Source organism: Salvelinus alpinus, chromosome 4, assembly GCF_045679555.1.
Source record: "Salvelinus alpinus chromosome 4, SLU_Salpinus.1, whole genome shotgun sequence".
NCBI classification, from domain to species: Eukaryota; Metazoa; Chordata; class Actinopteri; order Salmoniformes; family Salmonidae; genus Salvelinus; species Salvelinus alpinus.
This window is the reverse complement of record NC_092089.1, coordinates 27,385,850-27,410,815: the sequence shown is the minus strand read 5'-3', so window position 1 is coordinate 27,410,815 and position 24,966 is coordinate 27,385,850. Positions and strand designations below refer to the sequence as shown.

The 24,966-nt window shown below is 44.5% G+C and overlaps 3 protein-coding genes across 4 annotated transcripts in view; 1 reads left to right on the top strand and 2 right to left on the bottom strand.

Annotated features, from left to right (window-relative positions):
* The window catches only part of invs (inversin), a 49,555-nt gene extending 48,629 nt beyond the window's left edge, over window positions 1-926 (bottom strand). The window contains exon 1 of the mRNA XM_071396338.1: window positions 795-926. The gene's annotated coding sequence lies outside the window, so the exon portion shown is untranslated. The remainder of the gene's footprint in view (window positions 1-794) is intronic.
* erp44 (endoplasmic reticulum protein 44) lies at window positions 122-21,140 on the top strand. Its single transcript, XM_071396348.1, has 11 exons — window positions 122-291; window positions 10,449-10,521; window positions 10,832-10,871; window positions 11,186-11,301; window positions 14,845-15,029; window positions 15,419-15,534; window positions 15,661-15,835; window positions 16,696-16,807; window positions 17,055-17,196; window positions 19,413-19,515; window positions 19,625-21,140. Exons 1-11 carry the CDS (start codon window positions 235-237, stop codon window positions 19,727-19,729), a joined length of 1,224 nt encoding a protein of 407 aa, XP_071252449.1. The 5' UTR covers window positions 122-234; the 3' UTR covers window positions 19,730-21,140.
* The window catches only part of stx17 (syntaxin 17), a 17,700-nt gene continuing 12,889 nt past the window's right edge, over window positions 20,156-24,966 (bottom strand). Inside the window, exons 8-9 of one of the 2 annotated variants that reach the window (XR_011674553.1) lie at window positions 22,622-22,924; window positions 20,156-22,584 (exon numbers count right to left, since the gene is read on the bottom strand). Coding sequence is in view for 1 of the 2 variants with exons in the window: in XM_071396352.1 (XP_071252453.1) it covers window positions 22,676-22,924 (249 nt within the window). In the remaining variant the exon portion in view is untranslated. Of the gene's footprint in view, window positions 22,925-24,966 lie in introns of both variants that reach the window. The other variant, XM_071396352.1, reaches the window with a different exon arrangement.

The following is a 24,966-nucleotide window of genomic DNA, read 5'->3' as shown; positions in this document are numbered from 1 at the left end:
CCAACTTCCAATTCTTCTAACCTCCAAAGAAATACGCCATACTTGTAGTTTAAGCCTAATTGGGAATCATTGCTAAAGAAAATTACAAAACTACTACTCCCATAAACCACAACGTTAAACACGGAAAGATCGCTCACGTTACCGTGGTCACCCATCCGTTTCCTGCCTCAGCAGCAGAGTTGTGTCTAGAGACAGGGAAGACCGAACAACACCATAACCTCAACCAACTCTACAATGAAACTACCACCAATAGTATCCTCTCTCGAGGTCGGCTTCTTCACGATACTGCTGGTAAGGAACTTCAATTGGGCTTCGACAGCTAACTTACACGTCCTCGTATTTGAAGTGCGGTCGGTCCGGTTTCACAAACAGTTAGCTAACATTACAATTATGGGCATTCGTTTTTCAAAGTGATAGCTACTTTTGTCAATCACAAATTAAAGATGTATTGAACATGAATATAGTCTTTACATTACTGTACCTAGCTAACGTTAGCTGGCTAAAATAGCTAGTCGGCAAACCAGGTTAATTGAGATCAGCTAGCTGGCTAGCTAAGCTTGGTAACGTTAGCTAACTGTTAGTTAGCAATGTAGAGACATGAGTCATGACCCTCCTTTTCTGTGATCACTCGCCTTACTCTGCCCTGTTATGTTAACTAGCTAGCTAACGACTGTGCAAGTCCAAATCAGTATCTTATTCTAGATGCATGGTGAATCTTAAATCCACGTATCATCGATTGTGTGAACTAACGTTAGTTATCAGACTTGGCTATATTTGCTGTTTGTTTAACTTACCTAGCTAGCTAGCCAACAGCTAATGTTGTAGTTGTCTTGCTTGCTAACATATGTAGCTAGCTAGCCAGGTCTTGGGACGGTACCACAAGTTAGTGAATTTAGCCATAATCGTGTTGCGGAATGATGGAGCCGGTTGGTGAATTCCTCTGTTGTGGCTCATTCCTATTGGCTGACAACCCGGAACTGATCAAAGCTCTATTCTGCTGCTCAGGATATCGGCCTATTACAGTGTAAACTTTCTTTACAGTCAGTCAGGGATTTAAACTGTCATATACTTGTTAATCAGCACGATTAATAGCTTTTATAATGGCTTCTAATCTAGAAACTGGAAGATGTCTAGAAAGTATCTACAAATATGTCTGTATTCATAATTTTTTTTTTAGGGAATAGGCCTGTCTCGTCACCGTCACATAGTTAAACCAGAGACAGTGGAAACATTTAATTACTGAAATATCTCTTGTTAAACTGAAGCTGTTGTCGCCCAGCAGACATACAGACGAGTGTCACAGCCAGGCTGCTGTGAGATGACCTCACTATACATAATACCACTAGTCCTGTATTAGTTGACCCCAGAAATAGTGTGTGTACATTTTGTACATACAACCACATCCGCCACCACTCAGCCTTCTCTCTTAAGTGCTATATTACAGTGCATATTACAAACCACAGTAAAGACAGCTTCTCCTGTTAACACTGACTGTCACCTTAAACGCATACTGTACATACATATACAGTGCCCTCTGTAATTATTGGGACAGTGAAACATTTCTTCTTCTTTTGGCTTTACACTCCAAAAGTTTGGATTTGAAGTTATTTCATTTGAGGGTATTTTCATCCATATTGGGTGAACTGTTGAGAAATTACAGCACTTTCTGTACATGGTCCCCCCCAAATGTTATTTGTCACATGCGGCGAATACTTAAAAAATGTAAGTACAGGCCCTACACCCAAACAAGGGCACTGCGTTCATCCACCTCTGGCCTGCTCGCCTCCCTACCTCTGAGGAAGTACAGTTCCCGCTCAGCCCAGTCAAAACTGTTCGCTGCTCTGGCACCCCAATGGTGGAACAAACTCCCTCACGACGCCAGGTCAGCGGAGTCAATCACCACCTTCCGGAGACACCTGAAACCCCACCTCTTTAAGGAATACCTAGGATTGGATAAAGTAATCCTTCTAACCCCCCCCCCCCCCCCTTAGAGTTAGATGCACTATTGTAAAGTGGTTGTTCCACTGGATATCATAAGGTGAATGCACCAATTTGTACATTTACATTTACATTTAAGTCATTTAGCAGACGCTCTTATCCAGAGCGAAATACAAATTGGTGCATTCACCTTATGACATCCAGTGGAACAGCCACTTTACAATAGTGCATCTAAATCTTTTAAGGGGGGGGGGGGGGTGAGAAGGATTACTTTATCCTATCCTAGGTATTCCTTAAAGAGGTGGGGTTTCAGGTGTCTCCGGAAGGTGGTGATTGACTCCGCTGTCCTGGCGTCGTGAGGGAGTTTGTTCCACCATTGGGGGGCCAGAGCAGCGAACAGTTTTGACTGGGCTGAGCGGGAACTGTACTTCCTCAGTGGTAGGGAGGCGAGCAGGCCAGAGGTGGATGAACGCAGTGCCCTTGTTTGGGTGTAGGGCCTGATCAGAGCCTGGAGGTACTGAGGTGCCGTTCCCCTCACAGCTCCGTAGGCAAGCAACATGGTCTTGTAGCGGATGCGAGCTTCAACTGGAAGCCAGTGGAGAGAGCGGAGGAGCGGGGTGACGTGAGAGAACTTGGGAAGGTTGAACACCAGACGGGCTGCGGCGTTCTGGATGAGTTGTAGGGGTTTAATGGCACAGGCAGGGAGCCCAGCCAACAGCGAGTTGCAGTAATCCAGACGGGAGATGACAAGTGCCTGGATTAGGACCTGCGCCGCTTCCTGTGTGAGGCAGGGTCATACTCTGCGGATGTTGTAGAGCATGAACCTACAGGAACGGGCCACCGCCTTGATGTTAGTTGAGAACGACAGGGTGTTGTCCAGGATCACGCCAAGGTTCTTAGCGCTCTGGGAGGAGGACACAATGGAGTTGTCAACCGTGATGGCGAGATCATGGAACGGGCAGTCCTTCCCCGGGAGGAAGAGCAGCTCCGTCTTGCCGAGGTTCAGCTTGAGGTGGTGATCCGTCATCCACACTGATATGTCTGCCAGACATGCAGAGATGCGATTCGCCACCTGGTCATCAGAAGGGGGAAAGGAGAAGATTAATTGTGTGTCGTCTGCATAGCAATGATAGGAGAGACCATGTGAGGTTATGACAGAGCCAAGTGACTTGGTGTATAGCGAGAATAGGAGAGGGCCTAGAACAGAGCCCTGGGGGACACCAGTGGTGAGAGCACGTGGTGAGGAGACAGATTCTCGCCACGCCACCTGGTAGGAGCGACCTGTCAGGTAGGACGCAATCCAAGCGTGGGCCGCGCCGGAGATGCCCAACTCGGAGAGGGTGGAGAGGAGGATCTGATGGTTCACAGTATCGAAGGCAGCCGATAGGTCTAGAAGGATGAGAGCAGAGGAGAGAGAGTTAGCTTTAGCAGTGCGGAGCGCCTCCGTGATACAGAGAAGAGCAGTCTCAGTTGAATGACTAGTCTTGAAACCTGACTGATTTGGATCAAGAAGGTCATTCTGAGAGAGATAGCGGGAGAGCTGGCCAAGGACGGCACGTTCAAGAGTTTTGGAGAGAAAAGAAAGAAGGGATACTGGTCTGTAGTTGTTGACATCGGAGGGATCGAGTGTAGGTTTTTTCAGAAGGGGTGCAACTCTCGCTCTCTTGAAGACGGAAGGGACGTAGCCAGCGGTCAGGGATGAGTTGATGAGCGAGGTGAGGTAAGGGAGAAGGTCTCCGGAAATGGTCTGGAGAAGAGAGGAGGGGATAGGGTCAAGCGGGCAGGTTGTTGGGCGGCCGGCCGTCACAAGACGCGAGATTTCATCTGGAGAGAGAGGGGAGAAAGAGGTCAGAGCACAGGGTAGGGAGGGCAGTGTGAGCAGAACCAGCGGTGTCGTTTGACTTAGCAAACGAGGATCGGATGTCGTCGACCTTCTTTTCAAAATGGTTGACGAAGTCATCTGCAGAGAGGGAGGAGGGGGGGGGGGGGAGGATTCAGGAGGGAGGAGAAGGTGGCAAAGAGCTTCCTAGGGTTAGAGGCAGATGCTTGGAATTTAGAGTGGTAGAAAGTGGCTTTAGCAGCAGAGACAGAAGAGGAAAATGTAGAGAGGAGGGAGTGAAAGGATGCCAGGTCCGCAGGGAGGCGAGTTTTCCTCCATTTCCGCTCGGCTGCCCGGAGCCCTGTTCTGTGAGCTCGCAATGAGTCGTCGAGCCACGGAGCGGGAGGGGAGGACCGAGCCGGCCTGGAGGATAGGGGACATAGAGAGTCAAAGGATGCAGAAAGGGAGGAGAGGAGGGTTGAGGAGGCAGAATCAGGAGATAGGTTGGAGAAGGTTTGAGCAGAGGGAAGAGATGATAGGATGGAAGAGGAGAGAGTAGCGGGGGAGAGAGAGCGAAGGTTGGGACGGCGCGATACCATCCGAGTAGGGGCAGTGTGGGAAGTGTTGGATGAGAGCGAGAGGGAAAAGGATACAAGGTAGTGGTCGGAGACTTGGAGGGGAGTTGCAATGAGGTTAGTGGAAGAACAGCATCTAGTAAAGATGAGGTCGAGCGTATTGCCTGCCTTGTGAGTAGGGGGGGAAGGTGAGAGGGTGAGGTCAAAAGAGGAGAGGAGTGGAAAGAAGGAGGCAGAGAGGAATGAGTCAAAGGTAGATGTGGGGAGGTTAAAGTCGCCCAGAACTGTGAGAGTTGAGCCGTCCTCAGGAAAGGAGCTTATCAAGGCATCAAGCTCATTGATGAACTCTCCGAGGGAACCTGGAGGGCGATAAATGATAAGGATGTTAAGCTTGAAAGGGCTGGTAACTGTGACAGCATGGAATTCAAAGGAGGCGATAGACAGATGGGTAAGGGGAGAAAGAGAGAATGACCACTTGGGAGAGATGAGGATCCCGGTGCCACCACCCCGCTGACCAGAAGCTCTCGGGGTGTGCGAGAACACGTGGGCGGACGAAGAGAGAGCAGTAGGAGTAGCAGTGTTATCTGTGGTGATCCATGTTTCCGTCAGTGCCAAGAAGTCGAGGGACTGGAGGGAGGCATAGGCTGAGATGAACTCTGCCTTGTTGGCCGCAGATCGGCAGTTCCAGAGGCTACCGGAGACCTGGAACTCCACGTGGGTCGTGCGCGCTGGGACCACCAGATTAGGGTGGCCGCGGCCACGCGGTGTGGAGCGTTTGTATGGTCTGTGCAGAGAGGAGAGAACAGGGATAGACAGACACATAGTTGACAGGCTACAGAAGAGGCTACGCTAATGCAAAGGAGATTGGAATGACAAGTGGACTACACGTCTCGAATGTTCAGAAAGTTAAGCTTACGTAGCAAGAATCTTATTGACTAAAATGATTAAAATGATACAGTACTGCTGAAGTAGGCTAGCTGGCAGTGGCTGCGTTGTTGACTTTGTAGGCTAGCTGGCAGTGGCTGCGTTGTTGACACTACACTAATCAAGTCGTTCCGTTGAGTGTAATAGTTTCTACAGTGCTGCTATTCGGGGGCTAGCTGGCTAGCTAGCAGTGTTGATTACGTTACGTTGCGTTAAAAGAACGACAATAGCTGGCTAGCTAACCTAGAAAATCGCTCTAGACTACACAATTATCTTTGATACAAAGACGGCTATGTAGCTAGCTATGTAGCTAGCTACGATCAAACAAATCAAACCGTTGTACTGTAATGAAATGAAAATGTGATACTACCTGTGGAGCGAAGTGGAATGCGACCGGGTTGTTGAGTGCGGAAGTTCTATTCGGTAGACGTTGGCTAGCTGTTGGCTAGCTAGCAGTGTCTCCTACGTTAAGGACGACATATAGCTGGCTAGCTAACCTCGGTAAATTAAGATAATCACTCTAAAACTACACACTCTAAACTACACAATTATCTTGGATACGAAGACAGCAAAGACAACTATGTAGCTAGCTAACACTACACTAATCAAGTCGTTCAGTTGAGTGTAATAGTTTCTACAGTGCTGCTATTCGGTAGACGGTGGACGTTTGCTAGCTGGCTAGCTGCTGGGCAGATAGCAGTGTAGACTACGTTAGGACGACGAAATACGATAATTACGCAATTATCTTTGATACAAAGACGGCTATGTAGCTAGCTAAGAAGAAATTGCTAAGATTAGACAAATCAAACCGTTGTACTATAATGAAATGTAATGAAATGTAATGAAAAGTTATACTACCTGCGGACCGAAGTGCGAATGCGACCGCTCGCTCCAACCCGGAAGTGTCTCCCACTTAACCACTTAACTTAACTTGTAAGTCGCTCTGGATAAGAGCGTCTGCTAAATGACTTAAATGTAAATGTAAGTAGAGCCGCACACTCTAGGAGCTCAGATGCAATAATTTAATAACCTAATATTCAACGTTTTGACAGACAAAATGTCTTCAGCAGGGTATAATCACAAACACTGCGGGGTGACTAGTTTATATAGTGTCAAAGGACACACACACAGGTGTTTGTAATCATGGTGTGGCCTGATATCATTGGTTCATTCTCATATATAAAAATAACATACCAAAAACATGAATGGATAGCATTCCATCATAGATACAATTTGCCTACCTAGGCCTACAAAACATTTACAATAGCAAAATCACAAGAATGGCTTCAGATCAAAGTCTACGTTGAAACCGAGAGGAGCAAGGGTCTTTAAATTAAAGATCCAGGCAGCCTCTCGTTTTAACAATAAATTGTCGAGGTCACCCCCTCTCCTAGGGAGGGTGACATGTTCGATGCTGATATAACGTAGTGACATGCGCCGAATACAACCGGTGTAGACCTTACTGTGAAATTCTTACTTACAAGCACTTAACCACACAACTACTGATCACTACTACTGACTACACCTACTGACCACAACAACAAAACAACTGACCACAACTACAGGCCACAATCATACAACTACTGATAACAACTACTGACCAAAACTACCAACTACAACTACTGAACCCCACAAAGTATCACCACAACAACACAACTACTGACCACAACCACACCATTACTGACCACAACCACACCATTACTGACCACAAAACTATGGACCACACAACTACTGACCACAACTACTGATTACAACCACACACACGTTTACTGACCACAACAACACAACTACTGACCACAAAACTACTTAACACTTCTGACCAAAACTGATACCACAAAAGATACTGACCAAAACTACTGATCACAACCAAATAACTGCTGAACGCAACTACTGACGACACAACTACAGATCACAACTACTGACCAAAACCATTGACCACAACTACTGACCACAACTACTAACAGCACCAACTAAACTGACCACAACCACAAAACTACTGACCAAAACTACTATCCACAAGTACTGACCACAACCACAAAACTACTGAACCACACATCTACTTATCAAAACGAGTGACCAAAACTACTGAACCACACATCTACTTATCAAAACGACTGACCAAAACTACTGAACCACACATCTACTTAACAAAACGACCAAAAACTACTGAACCACACATCTACTTAACAAAACGACTGACCAAAACTACTGAACCACACATCTACTTAACAAAACGACTGACCAAAAACTACTGAACCACACATCTACTTATCAAAACGACTGACCAAAAACTACTGAACCACACATCTACTTATCAAAACGACTGACAAAAACTACTGAACCACACATCTACTTATCAAAACGACTGACCAAAACTACTGAACCACACATCTACTTATCAAAACGACTGGCCAAAACTACTGAACCACACATCTACTTATCAAAACGACTGACCAAAACTACTGATCACTATTGACCACAACTGCTGACTAACTACTGACCACGACCAAAAAAAGAATCACCACAACTAATGAACCTCCCTACTACTTACCCAAACTATTGATAAAAACCACACAAGTACTGACCACAACTACTTACAGAAATGACTGACCATTACTGAACGTAGAGACATGTGCCGAATACAACCGGTGTAGACCTTACCGTGAATTGCTTACTTACAAGCACTTAACCACACAATGCAGTTCAAGAAATAGAGTTAAGAAAATATTTACTCAATAAACGAAAGTAAAAAAAAGTTACACAAGATATTTACATAACAATAACAAGGCTATATACAGGGGGTACCGAGTCAATGTGCGGGGTACAGGTTAGTCAAGGTAATTTGTAAAGTGACTATGCAAAGATAATAAACAGAGTAGCAGCAGTGAAAAAACAAAGGGCGGTGTAAATGTAATGTAAATAGTCCGGGTGGCCATTTTATTAATTGTTCAGGAGTCTTATGGCTTGGGGGGTAGAAGCTGTTAAGGATGCTTTTGGTCCTGGACTTGGCACTCTGGTACCGCTTGCCGTGCGGTAGCAGAGAGAACAGTCTATGACTTGGGTGACTTTAGCATTTTGGGGGGGGTGTGATATTTGTCCATCTAACTTTCTCACTCATCATTATTCACGATTCATTCAGGATTATCCGTAATCATGGTAGCATCCACATTAATGTAGAAGTGTTTAGAAACATATTATATTCTTATTTTCAATTAAAGCAACTCCAAAATTACACACTACATTATTTACCATTCATTTCTATTGAGCACAAAATAATCTGAAAATCAAACAAAACAAACAGCAAATGCATCCAACAAATGTGTAGAGTCACAAGCTTGATGTAGTCATTGCGTGCTAGGAATATGGGACCAAATACTTAACTTTGTAATACTTTAATACACATATAAGTGAATTTGTTCCAATACTTTTGGTCCCCTAAAATGGGGCGACTATGTACAAAAACTGCTGTAACTTCTAAACGGTTCACCCAAAATGGATGAAAACACCCTCAAATTAAAGCTCTCGATCTGCACTTTAACCCCATAGTCATTGTTTGATTTCAAACTGTTGGAGTTTACAGCCATAAGAAGAAAACATGCTTCACTGTCCTAATAACTACGGAGGGCACTGTGACTGTGTCTGTGTCTCTCGTCTTAGAATACACACCTTTGAAAGCTACTTGTTAAGAGGGTGTGTCTTGGGGCCTCCCGGGTGGCGCAGTGGTCTAGAGCACTGCATCGCAGTGCTAGCTGCGCCACCAGAGTCTCTGGGTTCGCGCCCAGGCTCTGTCGCAGCCGGCCGCGACCGGGAGGTCCGTGGGGCGACGCACAATTGGCCTAGCGTCGTCCGGGTTAGGGAGGGTTTGGCCGGTAGGGATATCCTTGTCTCATCGCGCTCCAGCGACTCCTGTGGCGGGCCGGGCGCAGTGCGCGCTAACCGAGGGGGCGGGTGCACGGTGTTTCCTCCGACACATTGGTGCGGCTGGCTTCCGGGTTGGAGGCGCGCTGTGTTAAGAAGCAGTGCGGCTTGGTTGGGTTGTGCTTCGGAGGACGCATGGCTTTCGACATTCGTCTCTCCCGAGCCCGTACGGGAGTTGTAGCGATGAGACAAGATAGTAATTATTAGCGATTGGATACCACTAAAATTGGGGAGAAAAGGGGATAAAAAAAAAGAGAAAAAAAGAGGGTGTGTCTTCCACCACACACACCCTGCTGATTTGGATGAGTCAAACGACTGATGTTAGATAAAGCTTAGTTATCTGAATGTCCTCATTGACAGGATGCTACTGAGACACTGGTTTAGAGGGGTTCCCTTAGTATTAACACATGGGAAAGTCCAGGCCATGCTTAACTTAGCCCCAGTCTATATCCTAGCCACAGCCCTGTCTTCTGTCCTAAGCAGTCTAGTGACTGGCTCTTGTTGCTGTTTTTGTGTGAAGTTATGGTGGTAGCAGAGAATTGGATTGCACTGTCATAAGACTCGGAAATGCTTGCTGAGATACAGAGAATTACGTTTGATTTTCCAGGGAATGTGAGACTCGGCGTAGTAGAGCATCTCCAGTAACACCACTCTCCATCAAAGATGGTGGATGAATGAAGATGTCTTACTCAGGCCGTTTACCATTGGAAAAAATTGTCACAGTTCCAATCTGCTTAAGGGGTGGCTATCCCATAGACACAAATGCGATAGCAGCTGGGTCTGGTCTGCTTAGTTCATGGACTGTATATGATCCAGAAAATATTATGCAATGTGATATCTCCCTTCTACTTCTTTCTCTGCCTCCGTGTCCAGTGTATGACACTGTCCTGGTCGCTCTAGTCCATGGGGAAGTTTGACTTTGACCCTGAGAACAGAGTCCTCTGTTCCACATCACATGTGGCGTCAACGTCCATCAGAGAACTGAGATATCTGGATCTCAACAGGACTCGTATGGATCAATTCTAAATAAATAATAGAAAGGGAGGGAGCCAAAGAGAAAGACAGATGGTTTCTCACCTGTTTGCCTGGTCTGGAAACAGCAACAAGGGAATTAATGGGAACAATAGGACAGCAGCTTTAGAACTTCCTCCGTTAACGCTGCAAACACTGACTGTCTAGTGGTTGTTTTTGGACTGGGCTCATGTCACATCTGTGTGAGGGACAGGTTCTAGCCATATCATCACCCTCATTAACCCTTTCTTCTCCGGCTCTAGGTGACTGGTCTCTCCACTCCAGGCCAGGCTGAAATTACCAGTCTAGACACAGGAAACATTGAAGACATCCTCAGTAAGACATTGTCTGTGACAGGGTATAGAGACATCTCTGTGGTTCTCATCTATCCCTCTTTCTCTCTCCATCTCTGTGTCATTTCCTCCCTCTCGCCATCCTCTCTCCCTCTCTCTATCATCTCTCCCTGTATTGCCCTATCTTGTGTTGTCTCCTTCCTCAACGCCTCGTGGCTGTTTGACTGTATGAATAACACTAATGATTCACCCACGAACCTCCCTTGTCTATGAGTATGTGTAAATGTACTTTAATTCCTGTGTGTTTGACGTTGTTGTAAAACAGTGGGTGTAACGTGTTTTTTTCCTCACAGACAATGCTGGAGTGGCGTTGGTTAATTTCTATGCAGACTGGTAAGTGTGTTAGTTCTCCTGTGAACATTTGTCCTCTCCTACTCAATTGTCTGTTTGCATACATTTTCTTTGTGTCCACATCAGTTGTGTGTGTGTGTGTGTGTGTGTGTGTGTGTGTGTGTGTGTGTGTGTGTGTGTGTGTGTGTGTGTGTGTAATGAATTAGAATTCCAACATGCTTTAGTGGCATCATGGCTGGAGAGTAATGCAATGTGGCCAAAGCAATTACAGTATGACAGTTCCTCCAAAGGGTAACAATATCAAATCTAATTTGGATAAGTCAATTATACCCACATTCTCCCCCCTCTCCTCCCAGGTGTAGATTCAGCCAGATGCTCCAGCCTATCTTTGAGGAGGCATCGAACATCGCGAGGGAGGAGTTTCCTGATGTCACTCAGGTGGTGTTTGCGCGCGTCGACTGTGATCAGCACTGTGAGTGACACGCTCGTACACACACAGGATTTTAATCCGTAACATAACTTTTGGTTTTCCTAAACTCTGTAAAGTAATCTGATTACTTTTAGTTCATTTTACGTTACTTTCCCCCTAAGAGGTGTTAGGAGGAGATTAAAAAAAATATGTTGCATTTTACTTTATGGGTTATGTAGGCTTCTTCTAAACCATTGCTTTCTACTTCAATACAGATAATCATACGATTAGGCTATATCTTTACATTAAAATCCATAGTCGGTCAGATTTCCGGTCATTCCAATTCATGTAATTCTCTTGATCTTCAAGAATAGGATATAGCAATATAGATAAACCAAATTGTTTAACCTGAGCATAACCCTAAAACCAAGGACTTATTAGCCTACTCTGTTGTTTAACCTGAGCATGACCCCAAAACCAAGGACTTATTAGCCTACTCTGTTGTTTAACCTGAGCATGACCCCAAAACCAAGGACTTATTAGCCTACTCTGTTTATGATTTTGTTGTCATTGAGGACTGATTGGGCTCATTGCTTCAAGTTGAAAAGGAAATTCTGCTCTCATGGAATGGCATGCTTTGAACACTAACGAAAAGTGTGTGTGTAAAAATGAATAACATATGCTGCATTTGCTATAGGTCTATTGTTTAAGCTTTTGTTGGTGACACTGATATCTCTATCATTTGCTATAGGTCTATTGTTTAAGCTTTTGTTGGTGACACTCTGATATCTCTATCATTTGCTATAGGTCTATTGTTTAAGCTTTTGTTGGTGACACTCTATCTCTATCATTTGCTATAGGTCTATTGTTTAAGCTTTTGTTGGTGACACTCTGATATCTCTATCATTTGCTATAGGTCTATTGTTTAAGCTTTTGTTGGTGACACTGATATCTCTATCATTTGCTATAGGTCTATTGTTTAAGCTTTTGTTGGTGACACTCTGATTAGATAGAGCAATAAAAGCCCCACTTGTGGTCTTGTTAAATGAAACTTGTTTTTGACAGCATGTGGAGCACAATACCATGGAGGATTTTAGAATGGAGGAGCCCCTCAAACGTTTATTCCACAGACTGTGATCCACACTATGCAGCTGCAAGAGCGCATTTTTCACTGGCTGTCCACTGGTCGCAAAAACATTGATTGATAGGCAGCTTTAACTTCTTCAATTGAACCATTATTGGGTTAAAATTCACATGTTCGTTTGCCACAGCCATCCACAACAACCACAATCCGTGAGGATAGCTAAATGAGAGAGCAGCAGTGTGATTCACATCATTGCGCTATGTAGATATCAATAACACTAGGAGGTACGACATCCTTACCTCCAAGTGTTTATTCAAGTAAAATGTATCATCTTTGGATGCCAACAGCAGTAAAATCAAAATCATTTTTTGTAAACAACAGGTGTAGAGCCACTGCCTGTTTACCCCGCTACCATCCTGAAGGCGAGGTCAGTAAGGTGCATCAAAGCTGGGACCGAGAGAAGCTGTTTTTCAGTCTATCTCAAGGCCATCAGACTGTTAAAACAGCCATCACTAACACAGAGAGGCTGCTGCCTACATACAGACTTGAAATCATTGTCAACTTTAATAAATGGATCACTAGTCACTTTAATAATGCCACTTTAATAATGTTTACATATCTTGCATTACTCATCTCATATGTATATACTGTATTTTATACCATCTATTACACTTTCCCTATGCCGCTCATCCATATATTTATATGTATATATTCTTATTCCATCCCTTTAGATTTGTGTGTATTAGGTAGTTGTTGTGGAATTGTTAGATTACTTGTTAGATATTACTGCACTGTCGGAACTAGAAGCACAAGCATTTTGCTACACTCACATTAACATCTGCTAACCATGTGTATGTGACCAATAACATTTGATTTGATTTGATAGACTAACAGTAAAAGGCTTACTTGCAATCCCTTCTCAACTATGCAGAGACAAAAATAGAAAACATATATAATAACACAAGGAATAAATACACAATGAGTAAGGATAACTTGGCTATATACACAGGGTACCAGTACTGAGTCGATGTCCAGGGGTACGAGGTAATTGAGGTAGATATGTACATATAAGTAGGGGTAACGTGACTAAGCAACAGGATATATAATAAACAGTAGCAGCAGTGTATGTGAGTCAAAAGAGTTAGTGCAAAAAGGGTCAATGCAGATAGTCCGGGTAGCTATTTGGTTAACTATTGATCAGTCTTATGGCCTGGGGGCACAAGCTGTTCAGGGTCCTGTTGGTTCCAGACTTGGTGCATCAGTACCGTTTGCCATGCGGTGGCAGAGAGAACAGTATATGATTTGGGTGACTAGAGTCTTTGAGAATTTTTATAGGGCCTTCCTCTGACACTGCCTTGTATAGAGGTCCTGGATGGCAGGGAGCTCGACCCCAATGGTGTACTGGGTCGTACGCACTACCCTCTGTAGCGCCATGTGGTGGGATGCCAAGCAGTTGCCATACCAAGCGGTGATGCAGCCAGTCAAGATGCTCTCAATGGTGCAACTGTATAACTTTTTGAGGATCTGAGGGCCCATGCCGACTCTTTTCAGCCTCCTGAGGGGGAAGAGCCGTTGTTGTGCCTTCTTCATGACTGTGTTGGTGTGTGTAGACCATGTTAATACCTTATTGATGTGGAGGAACTTGAAGTTCTCGACCCACTCCACTACAGCCCTGTCGACGTGGATGGCGGCGTGCTCTGCCCTCTGTTTCCTGTAGTCCATGATCAGCTCCTTTGTCTTGCTCTTAATAAAGCCTTCATTTTTTTGTTGCAGTCGCACCTTTAGAAGGACTGTATGCTACAAAAGCCTATTCCTGCTCTTTTCCCGCAAACCATCAAAATGCATTTGGTGTGTCATCATAGTGGTCTTTGATTTGTGGTCCAACAAACTTAAACTGGTTTTTCAATGCTGATTTGAATGTCGTTGAGAAAACAGAAAGGTGTCATCATCCTTTCTGAATTTAAAAGTAATCATAGAAGTAGGATTTTTCAAAAATCTGTAATTTGATTACAATATTTTAGCTGGTAACGGATTACAGTTCGTTTTTTGTAATCAGTTACTCCCCACACACACACACACACACACAGACGTTTGATAGGCACATCCTTTGAGATAAAGCAAATTAAAGGGAATTATTGATGACCTGCAAACCGTTTGAAGACTAATGACAAAACTGCTGCTGCCTGTGAAGACTGGAGCTTAGAGACACCCTGCAGTGAGACTGACACCTGCCAAACACACAGCACTATGAGAATATTTACTCTCAGTGGGGGGCAGCTTTCATCTGAGGGATCAGGGGCTGACTGACGGCTGTGTCTTTAGACAGCTTTAAACACCCTCTATCTGTCTTTTACTCTTTCACCTTTTTTCCATCCCCGTTTCTATCCATCCTTTTCTGATTTTCTCTACCTGCCTCTTTTCCTTCATTCCCCTTTCCTTTGTCCGCCTTTCTCCCCCTCTACCTCATTCTATATTAAACTCTGTCTTTATTCACCCCTCTCTCCCGCTCTCTGTCTCTCTAGCTGACATAGCTCAGCGGTACAGGATCAGTAAGTACCCTACGTTGAAGTTGTTCCGTAATGGGATGATGATGAAGAGGGAGTACAGGGGTCAGAGGTCAGTCACAGCCATCGCTGACTTCATCCGCCAGCAGAAGGTTGATCCCATTAAAGAGATACACAGTCTGGAAGAGGGCAACACTGTGGATGTGAGTATCAGGCACACACAAATCAGTGTGTTGTTATCCAGTGTTGTTATCCAGTGTGTTATCAGTGTGTTGAAAATGTAAAAGGTGTGCCTCAGGGATCTGTTCTAGGACCATTCCTGATCTAAATATTGAATAATAATAATAATTTATTACATTTGTACAGCGCGTTTCATTATACAGAATAATCTCAAAGTGCATAAAAGTAAAAAATGTAAACCAAATAGAAGAAAAAAAAGACAACTATACAGGGCAATTGACACAAAGAACACAGCTGACGGGACAATGACACCAAGGACCTATCAACAGAAAGCCTCCTAAAGATTTGAATATGACTGTCCTCAAAAATGAATTGGTACTGAACCAGGAAATATGTCTCTCTCTCTCTGCAGAGGGACAGGCGTAACATTATTGGTTACTTTGATCAGAAGGATTCTGAGAACTACCACACGTTTGAGAAGGTGGCCAACATCCTCCGAGACGACTGTGTGTTTCTCGCTGCCTTCGGGTGAGTCAAGCCTCTTCAGACCAACCACTGCACTTAGGGTCTACGAAACATTTATAATATAGTTTATATGTTTTTGGTCTGGCATTTGAGTAATCTTTTCATCTTTCCTTTCCTCTGTCCCTCCAGTGACGTGTCCCAGACAGAGAGGTTCAGTGGTGATAATGTGATCTATAAACCGATGGGGGAGACTGTTCCTGACATGGTGTACCTGGGCTCACTAACCAACTTTGACCTCACCTACGCTTGGGCGCAGGACAAATGTGTCCCTCTGGTCCGCGAGATCACCTTCGAAAACGGAGAGGTGCGTTCTCTCTACCTCTTTTTCTTCTCTCCGTTTGATCCAGTCTAAATGAATTCATTTAGGTTTTGGGCTAGCCCCGGTCTACACACCGCTGGGAGTTCGCTTCCAGGTCGGGCCTGGCTTCTTCCCCTACAGCAGCCCCACCCTAATGTTATCCTGTCCTTATCTCTTTGCTCATTCATTATCATATGAATAGAGGGGTGTGCTTTTCCCATTGTTACTTGGCCTGGGATGGCATCCACCGACAGCTACGCCATTTGCCGACAACAAGGCATAGACACACACACCTGAATCTCCCACTGACCCGTTAAGGCTTCCGGATGCTTCCCAGCCTAAACAGTTTCTGAACAGTTTGTGCATACATTACATTTTGTGACGTTTTTGTTCATTTTGGACCACGGCAAGGGTTTTATCTGCTGTTTTGGGCACACTATTTCTTTTCTTGAGGCAATCCGAAGTCGGTAGCCAAAGTCTACGCCCCCTAGTCACAAATTGGTCAACAGTAGGTATTCTTCAATGAAGTGCCTGTTGTCATTCAACGAGATGACCCGTCCTCATACTACACCAAACATCTTAGTCAGATGCAAAATTGCGCAACTAAGATCTCCTCTGCAAAAATGTCAACATTAATGACAGATTTCTTGAGTTATCTTAGATTAACTCTGACTATTGAAGAAGTGTATAGGGGCGTCTCAAAATGGACAAACAGCACTATTGCTTTTTTCTCATTTTTCAAGCGAAGGTCTTTTAAGGGAGTATGCGAGCCCATCGTTTGGTTCGGCTCGGTGCCAGACGAACTGAAGCATGCTGACGCCTTCACTCTTCTTCCTCTTCCCTGTGTGTATGTGTGTGTGTTCCAGGAGCTGACTGAAGAGGGGATCCCATTCCTCATCCTGTTTCACGTGAAGGAGGACACAGAGAGCTTGGAGAAGTTCCAGCACGAGGTGGCACGCCAGCTCATCAGCGAGAAAGGTAGTGTGTTTGTCTTAAAAGTCTGTTTGTGGCCCAATCACCTGGGGAAATAACAGGGTGTGCCACAGGGTTCAGTGCTGGGACCATTGTTACTCTCTCTCTTTGTTCTATTTATTTGTGTTGTGTTTCATCCCAGCCAGGGACAGAGTTGCATTATATTTGTTAGATAACTGTACTATTATAGTCATGGTAATATCTTCTTAATAAATAATATCAATTATATTAATTACTATCCCCTCCTGCCTAGGATCTATAAACTTTCTGCATGCGGACTGTGAAAAGTTCCGTCACCCACTGCTGCACATCCAGAAGACGCCAGCAGACTGTCCTGTCATTGCTATAGACTCCTTCAGACACATGTATGTGTATCCTGAGTTCAGAGACATTGAGTAAGTACAACCTCTCTACTTTTTTTCACCTGTCTCTGGTTGAATTTTATTTGTATTTTTACCTCTTAGCCATTTGGCCAACTATTTAGGGCACCTTGAGTGGTTCTCGACCGGTTCCAACCGACATTTCTGTGTTCAGCATGCTCTGTGTATGGCGCAGCATCAATTAATGTGCACTCTGTGAAAGGTCTGGTTGTCCCGCTTCGAATGCCATCTCCGATGACATGCAGTATGTGAAATCTGACACATCATTTACATGGAGAGCGACACGTCACATTTTCTGGCCTGTCCAGACAAAGGATAGATTTGCTCTGGCTGTGGAGCTCGCAGCTCCAACTGTGATACGGCTAATGGAACGTTTGTCAGACCATGAGACATTAATTGTTCATCCAAAAGTATATATTTTTGATACTTCAAGGGGTCTTACAATTCAAACTCAAATAGTAAAATGATCCTTGGTATTGCTTTCTTAAAACCCAAAAAACTATAAACGCAACATGCAACAATTTCAAAGATTTACAGTTCATATAAGGAAATCAGTCAATTGAAATTAATTCATTAGGCCCTAATCTATGGATTTCACATGACTGGGAATACAGATATGCATCTGTTGGTCACAGATACCTTAAAAAAAAGGTAGGGGTGTGGATCAGAAAACCAGTCCGTATCTGGTGTGACCACCATTTGCCTCATGCAGCGTGACACATCTCCTTCGCATAGAGTTGATCAGGCTGTTGATTGTGGACTGATGTCCCACTCCTCTTTAATGGCTGTGCCAAGTTGCTGGATTTTGGTGGGAACTGGAGCACGCTGTTGACATCATCAAACTGCTCGACACACACAACGCCATACACGTGGTCTGTGGTTGTATGGCCGATTGGACATACTGCCAAATTCTCTAAAACGACATTGGAGGCAGCATATGGTAGATATTTTAACATTCAGTTCTCTGGCAACAGCTCTGGTGGACTTCCTTGTAGTCAGTGGCCTTTTATTGTACCCAGCACAAGGTGCTGCTGTGTAATGATCATGCTGTTTAATCAGCTTCTTGTTATCCCACGCCTGTCAGGTGGATGGATTATTTTGGCAAAGAAGAAATGCTCACTAATAGGGATGTAAACACATTTGTGAAAAACATTTGAGAGAAATAAGCTTTTTGTGGGTATGGAACATTTCTGGGATCTTTTATTTCAGCTCATGGAACCAACACGTGTTGCGTTTTATATTATTATTCAGTGCAAACCCCCCCCCCCCCCAGTTTAGACAGGACTTAGACTCTTATGGGTTAACAAATCAATAATGAATGATCTTTGTGATGGTGTTTATTTAATGGATTTTAACAGTTAAATTGTGGTGTTTGTCTTTTTGTTTTTACATAGTCCACAGTTACATAAATAAATGACAATGCTATTGTTTTTATTTGAAATGCATTTTCTTTTGTATTTTGTTACCTTCATAAACACAACCAAGTGATTATTTTTGCGATAGCATATATGAAGTGTATTTATTAGACTGTTAGAATGTTGATGTCCAAAAGGCTCGTCATTGGCTTGAGGGGTTGTCCCTCGAGGCCATGCTTTTCTAATGTTCATTTGTGTCTGACTTGAGTGACAGTATTTGAGATGGCTCATTATTGTTGTCATTAGATTATTTAGATCTGTATGTTGAAAATCTGCATTTGTCAAATATAATACATTCCATTACACACACACACACACACACACACAGTCCACAGATTATAATAGAAATGTCACACCTTCTAGATAATTCTTCTATTGACGGCCCTGGACACCGGAGCTAATGTGACATGACTTGGCACGTGCAATTAGTGTTAACTAATCGAATGTAATTTCATCTAATCTATTTTACCCCCCATCTAAGCCCCTCCCCCACCACTCCCCCTATCACCTCTGTGATCAGACAGACAGAGCCCTGAGGTCTGACACCCGCTTCAACTAATTACATTACATCACATTCACTACCTCCTCCTCTGGATGTCTGTGGCTGTGTTTGCGTTCTCCCTCCCTCTGTCACCGAGATCAAATTATTTCATTAGCTGTGTGTGTGTGTGGTGTCTGCAGCCACCTCTAACATGCAGAGACAGCTTTGATATGGGACCAGCTCTGATGTGATATCAGTTTATGACCTTCTGTCATCAACCACACTTCAGTAATGTCATTGGTAGACCTAATGATTATATTAATGTGTGTGCGTAGGATCCCTGGGAAGCTGAGGCAGTTTGTTCTGGACCTCCACTCTGGGAAGTTACACAGAGAGTTCCACCACGGCCCAGACCCGACAGACAGCACACCTGGACAGGTCAGAACACCTCACAAGCATACTAGTACACCGTCATTATGTGTGTATAAAACGGTGTCATTGCAGTAGTAGAGGGAGGTGTGTGTATATAAATGTGTTATTTCATCAGGAGGAGATCGGTGAGGTGGCCAGTAACCCACCAGAGAGTTCCTTCCAGAAGTTAGCCCCCAGTGAGACGCGCTACACACTCCTCAGGGACCGTGATGAACTGTGACCTCAACGACTTTACCACAACCCTGACCTATGACCCACGACCCCATGGCATGCCCCTGAGTCAGTGTCCAGAGTCAGGACAGGCCAGCGGGATGGGACAGCAACACCCCAACTTACCCCCAACACCCTTAATGGAGAGAGAGGATAAGGAAGACCAGATAGTAGGTTAAATCCATGACAGCCGTGTTGGAATAACCTATATTTTCATAACTCTTACGTGTACAATTTTTTATTTTAGATAAAAAGGATGAAACCAGAAGAAGAAAATGGTGTGGGGGGGATTAGGACAAAAAAAAGAAGCAAAGCGTTTAAACTTTTATTTTTGGAGCTTGTAAATAATAATAGTGCTTGTGCTGAGTGAGCGTTGGTCTATGTCATCCTGATCTAAATTAAAAACAGATTACTTTAGGTTCAAAAACATGTAGCACCCTTTTTTTGACGAGTGAGATCCCTTGCTCCGGTTTTTCAGTCTCATTACGGTTCTTATCTGTGGGTAGTCCAGCTCAGTCCCGTTTGGGTGAGAGAGGGTCCTGGTCCTGGAGGACTACAGTGTCTCGGCTGCATCTCAATAGTTTACCCTCCTCGTCTCCTTTCCTTTATTTAAACTGATGTGAAAGCATATTTCTGGCAGGTATCCACCATGCTGCGTCCACCTATCCTATGATTTCAAATAGGAGTAATGAGAGGAGACGAGGAAAGGAACACATTGTAGAGTATTGAGATGCAGCTTTCTTCTCCCTGGTACTAAACTCATGCAACTGATTGGCCAGAGAGCCTATTCACCTAAGTCACGTTCAGGATGCACAAAATGGTAGAAAACGTTTAGAAACAACGGAGGTACTACCATAAACTGTCCAATAGTTAAATGTTTGTTTCCATTGTCTGTCAGAAAAGCATTTTCTCCCTTTTGTACTTGAACGTGCCCCAGATCTGCAATACTGACTCAGACGGTAGTTCCTAAAGGCTGAGAGGTGTCAGTCAGACACTGCTGCTCTAGAGGACAGGAGGGGAACCTCACACTGAAGGAGAAAAATCAGACTCTGGGCTGCATCTCAATCCTCTACAGTGGCTTCTTCTCTATCTGCACTGGTCTGACACAGGCCAGGCCCACTTAGCAACAAGTCCAGGTGACAGCAATATGGAACAAGCTGACCTGGAAAGTATCCTCATTTCACCTGTCACTCAAATCAGTTCAGATGGAGCAATGAAAGGAGACGAGGAGTATTGAGACGCATGTTGTGTGTTTATTTATAGTACTGTGTGTACAGTCCCTCCCTAGAACCCAACTGTACCCTGATCTGACCAGTCACGGAGGGAGGGAGGTAGGGTTAAAGGGGGAGAAATCTCATTTCTAAATCAGTCATCTCGGAGAGGGAGAAAATAAAACAAGTAAATTAAACCATTTTACAGGATGTTGTGTGTTGTCTGTTTGTTCAGTTCTACAGAGAAGACTCTTGACACACACAATTCCTTCATCAGAAGCAGATTTTATTGGTTTTCTTTGGCAATATAAAACCCCAGTAAATCATCACATAGATTTAAGAGCATCCATATTTAGTTGGTCCCGGTCTGAGTTCAGAGGTCACTGTTGTAGTAGATGGCATCAGGTGTGACCTGTTTCTCTGGTGGCACTTTTAAGAGGGGAAACTTTGTCCTCACACACATCACAACTTTCTACCTGGTACACTCAGGACAACTTTCTACCTGGTACACTCAGGACAGCTGTGTTTATCCTCCTAACCTTTCTCAATCACAATCACTCATTCTCTGGTCCCCAGTCTGTCAAATTGACACATTCCAGTCTGTCAGAGGGAGCAGGCCTCTCCTCTCCAGCAGGGTTCAGACCAGGACACAGTCTTGACATTTACTGCTGTTTATACCTCCCTCTCTCTTCTCTCCCTCCTCCCTCTGTTAATGAGCTGTATACTCTAAGCAGAGCAGCAGACTCAGATCAACACAGAGACAAACATCAATAAGTTCATGAGAGAGAGATGGGTGACTGCTCGACCCAGGCAGTGTCTGGCTTTGGCACTGAGTGTGTATTTGATAAAGACTGAGGGTAGTTAAGACAGTCTGTCCAAGAAACACAGTATAATAACATGACTTTAAAACTACCATCTCTCCGTCTGTACTAAAAGGCACCAAACAGCATGACTTATGTTACAAAACTAGGCAGGCTGTAGTGTTTGCCACTAATAATGCACATCTTTTCATAATATATAATCATACACTTAAAGTAACTGTGCAGTGAAAGTTCTGTAATCTCATACCCAAATAATGTTGACTCATCCTATACTCGTATTTGTGGGCAAAATATTAATTGTAGAACAAAAAAACGTATCTCAAAATGTGCTGTTTCCTCAGAGGATGATGTCATCCTAAGGAGGATGAGCTGGCCAATCAGCGGTCTACTCGCATGAATATTTTTAAGATCAGTATACGTCCACACCATTCCAACACAGAAAAGCTGCTTTTTAACATATTTAAAAGATTTTGGAAGGAAAACTATTTCATTTATATAGTAAAAATGTGTAGGTCATATTTAATAGAAATCTGGAAACACTGGACAGTTGCTTTAAAGTTTTAAATACAAAGCCAACAGACCCATCATATATACATACATCACACTCAACTAACACAGCATTCACACACCTCCCTTTCACACTCAGGTCCTTAACAAGGCTCTCCTACGATGTTTAAAAGTCTTATTGATTGGGTAGTGGTAGATCCCAGTGGCAGGCTTCTCTTCACAGTAGGCCTCTCCTCGGTCTATTGGCAGCGAGAAGGAGGAGGAGTTCCTTATTACCAGAGTAAAGAGACGCTCTAGCATGCGTCTGCAATGTAGTCGGGCAGTACCTGGACCAGTACCTGGACCAGTGTAGTCGGGCAGTACCTGGACCAGTGTAAGCTTCTGGAGGTCAGACGTCCCTTCACGACCAATCAGAGGTCACTTGTTCTTGTCCAGCGGTGGTTCTGGTTCTGTAGGGGGTGCAGTGAGCTGGTTCATCTGGGACTCTACTCTAGCTCTGCGTTTCTTCTGGACCAGGTTCCCCCCTGCAAACCCCAGAGCCCCCCCTCCAAGCGCTGCTGCCACCCCCGCTGCCTTGAACCCCACCAGTAGGCCCAGCGGCCCACCCAGCACCCCCCCTAACACTGCCCCCGCCACGGGTAACACTGCCAGCCTGTAGCCCACCGCCTGGAGAGAGGACAGAGGGATAGACGAGTCACTACATGCATTGACAGTCTAGGTTTCTTCACTTTTTATGCCAATAAAGATTCTTAAATTCAATTAAAAAGACAAGGAAATAAGAAGAAACTTTGCTTGGGACAAATCAACGCACATATAACACACACACACTCAGGGGGGGTTATTCCTTTGATGTTCTAAGACACACAGTAAGTGAGAAGTCTTCAGATCTACCTGGCCTTTCATGATCACACACACACACACAAATGTACACACACAAACAGCAACACATGCGCACACACCATCATCAAAGCTGTACACTTTAATTACCCACATTTATTAAAATGGGAGAAATGAGGTGTGTGTGTGTGTTTATTAATACTGTTATCTTCAGAGAGGAAGACGCTCCTTTAGACTGATGGCTGTAAATGAGTGACTCCTCTGAACATTCCGCCACACACACACTACCCCCTCCCACGGTTGATTAACAGATTAACAGTTAAATGGATCCAGTTCAAACGCCCTCCCACCCCCTCACCTCATGGCAGCGAAGGTCATTTTAATTAACCAGAGGTAAGTTGAAAGTTCAGAGTACAGGGTGTTGGTAAAGCAGGGGTGTGTGTAATGGCACCTGGCCTGATGACATAACACACACTGCTGTGTCTGACACCTCTTCTATGTACACACACTGCTTCTAAAGGCCTCAGCATGCTTCAGTTCGGCTGACGCCTAGCCCAACGAGTGTGCACGCATACTCCCTTAAAAGACCTGAAAAATGAGAAAAAAGCAGCAATAGTACTATTTGTCCATTTAGAGATGCCGTAGCCAGAATACACTTCCTCAAAATAGTCGGAATTAATCTAAAATAACTCAAGAAATCTGTCACTAATTATGACGCGGAGATCTTTGTTGCGGAATTTTACATCTAACTAAGATGTTTGGTGCGGTATTTCTTAATGAAAAAATGTGCATGAAAACGAGTCGTTTCTCATTGAATGACAACAAAGACTTTATTGAAGAATCCCTACTGTTGACCAATCACCGACGAAGGAGCGTAGACTTCGGCTTTGAACTTCGGGTTGCCGAGCAGAAAAAACATTGTGCCCGAACAGCCCAAAAAAACTCAACCCAAAACGTCTAACCCAGACAACGCTGGGCCAATTGTGCGCCGCCCTATGGGACTCCCGATCACAGCCGGTTGTGATACAGTCCAGGATCGAACCAGGGTCTGTAGTAATGCCTTTAGCACTGCGATGCAGTCCCTTAGACCGCTGCGCCACTCAGGATCCCTTAACAGCACAGCCACACCCATACCCTAGAATATTCTGGACCTCAATGTGGGCTCAATCCCATTTCAACTTCACCAATTCAGGAAGTTGAACTGAGTTGAAGTTCCATTTAAAACATGGGGTGAGAGGTGGTACATTTACACTTAAATAGACCAAATGTTTTAATATTGTGATATTTTGGCTGCAACTAGAATCACAAACGGGTGTGTACGCGCAGCGTCTGTTCAGCCGTATAGAACTCACACGACATACCACACTGAGCTTGTAATATGTCTGTGGGTATTGAGCTGTCAGTCTGACTTTATTCTGAGGGTGTGTGTGTGTGTGTGTGTGTTGAGCCAACAGTGGGAGGCCAAACGCTGCTCCTGAAGAGCTATTAAATAGCCCTTCATACCTCTCCTCCTGCACCCACACACACACCTTGCACTCTCCATTGACAACACCCCCTACTCAACCCCTCTCTCCATCACTGTACCTCTTAACCCCTCTCTCCCTCCCCCCATCACTGTACCTCTTAACCCCTCTCTCCCTCCCTCCATCACTGTACCTCTTAACCCCTCTCTCCATCACTGTACCTCTTAACCCCTCTTTCCCTCCCTCCATCACTGTACCTCTTAACCCCTCTCTCTCTCCCTCTATCACTGTACCTCTTAACCCCTCTCTCTCTCCCTCCATCACTGTACCTCTTAACCCCTCTCTCTCTCCCTCCATCACTGTACCTCTTAACCCCTCTCTCCCTCCGTCCATCACTGTACCTCTTAA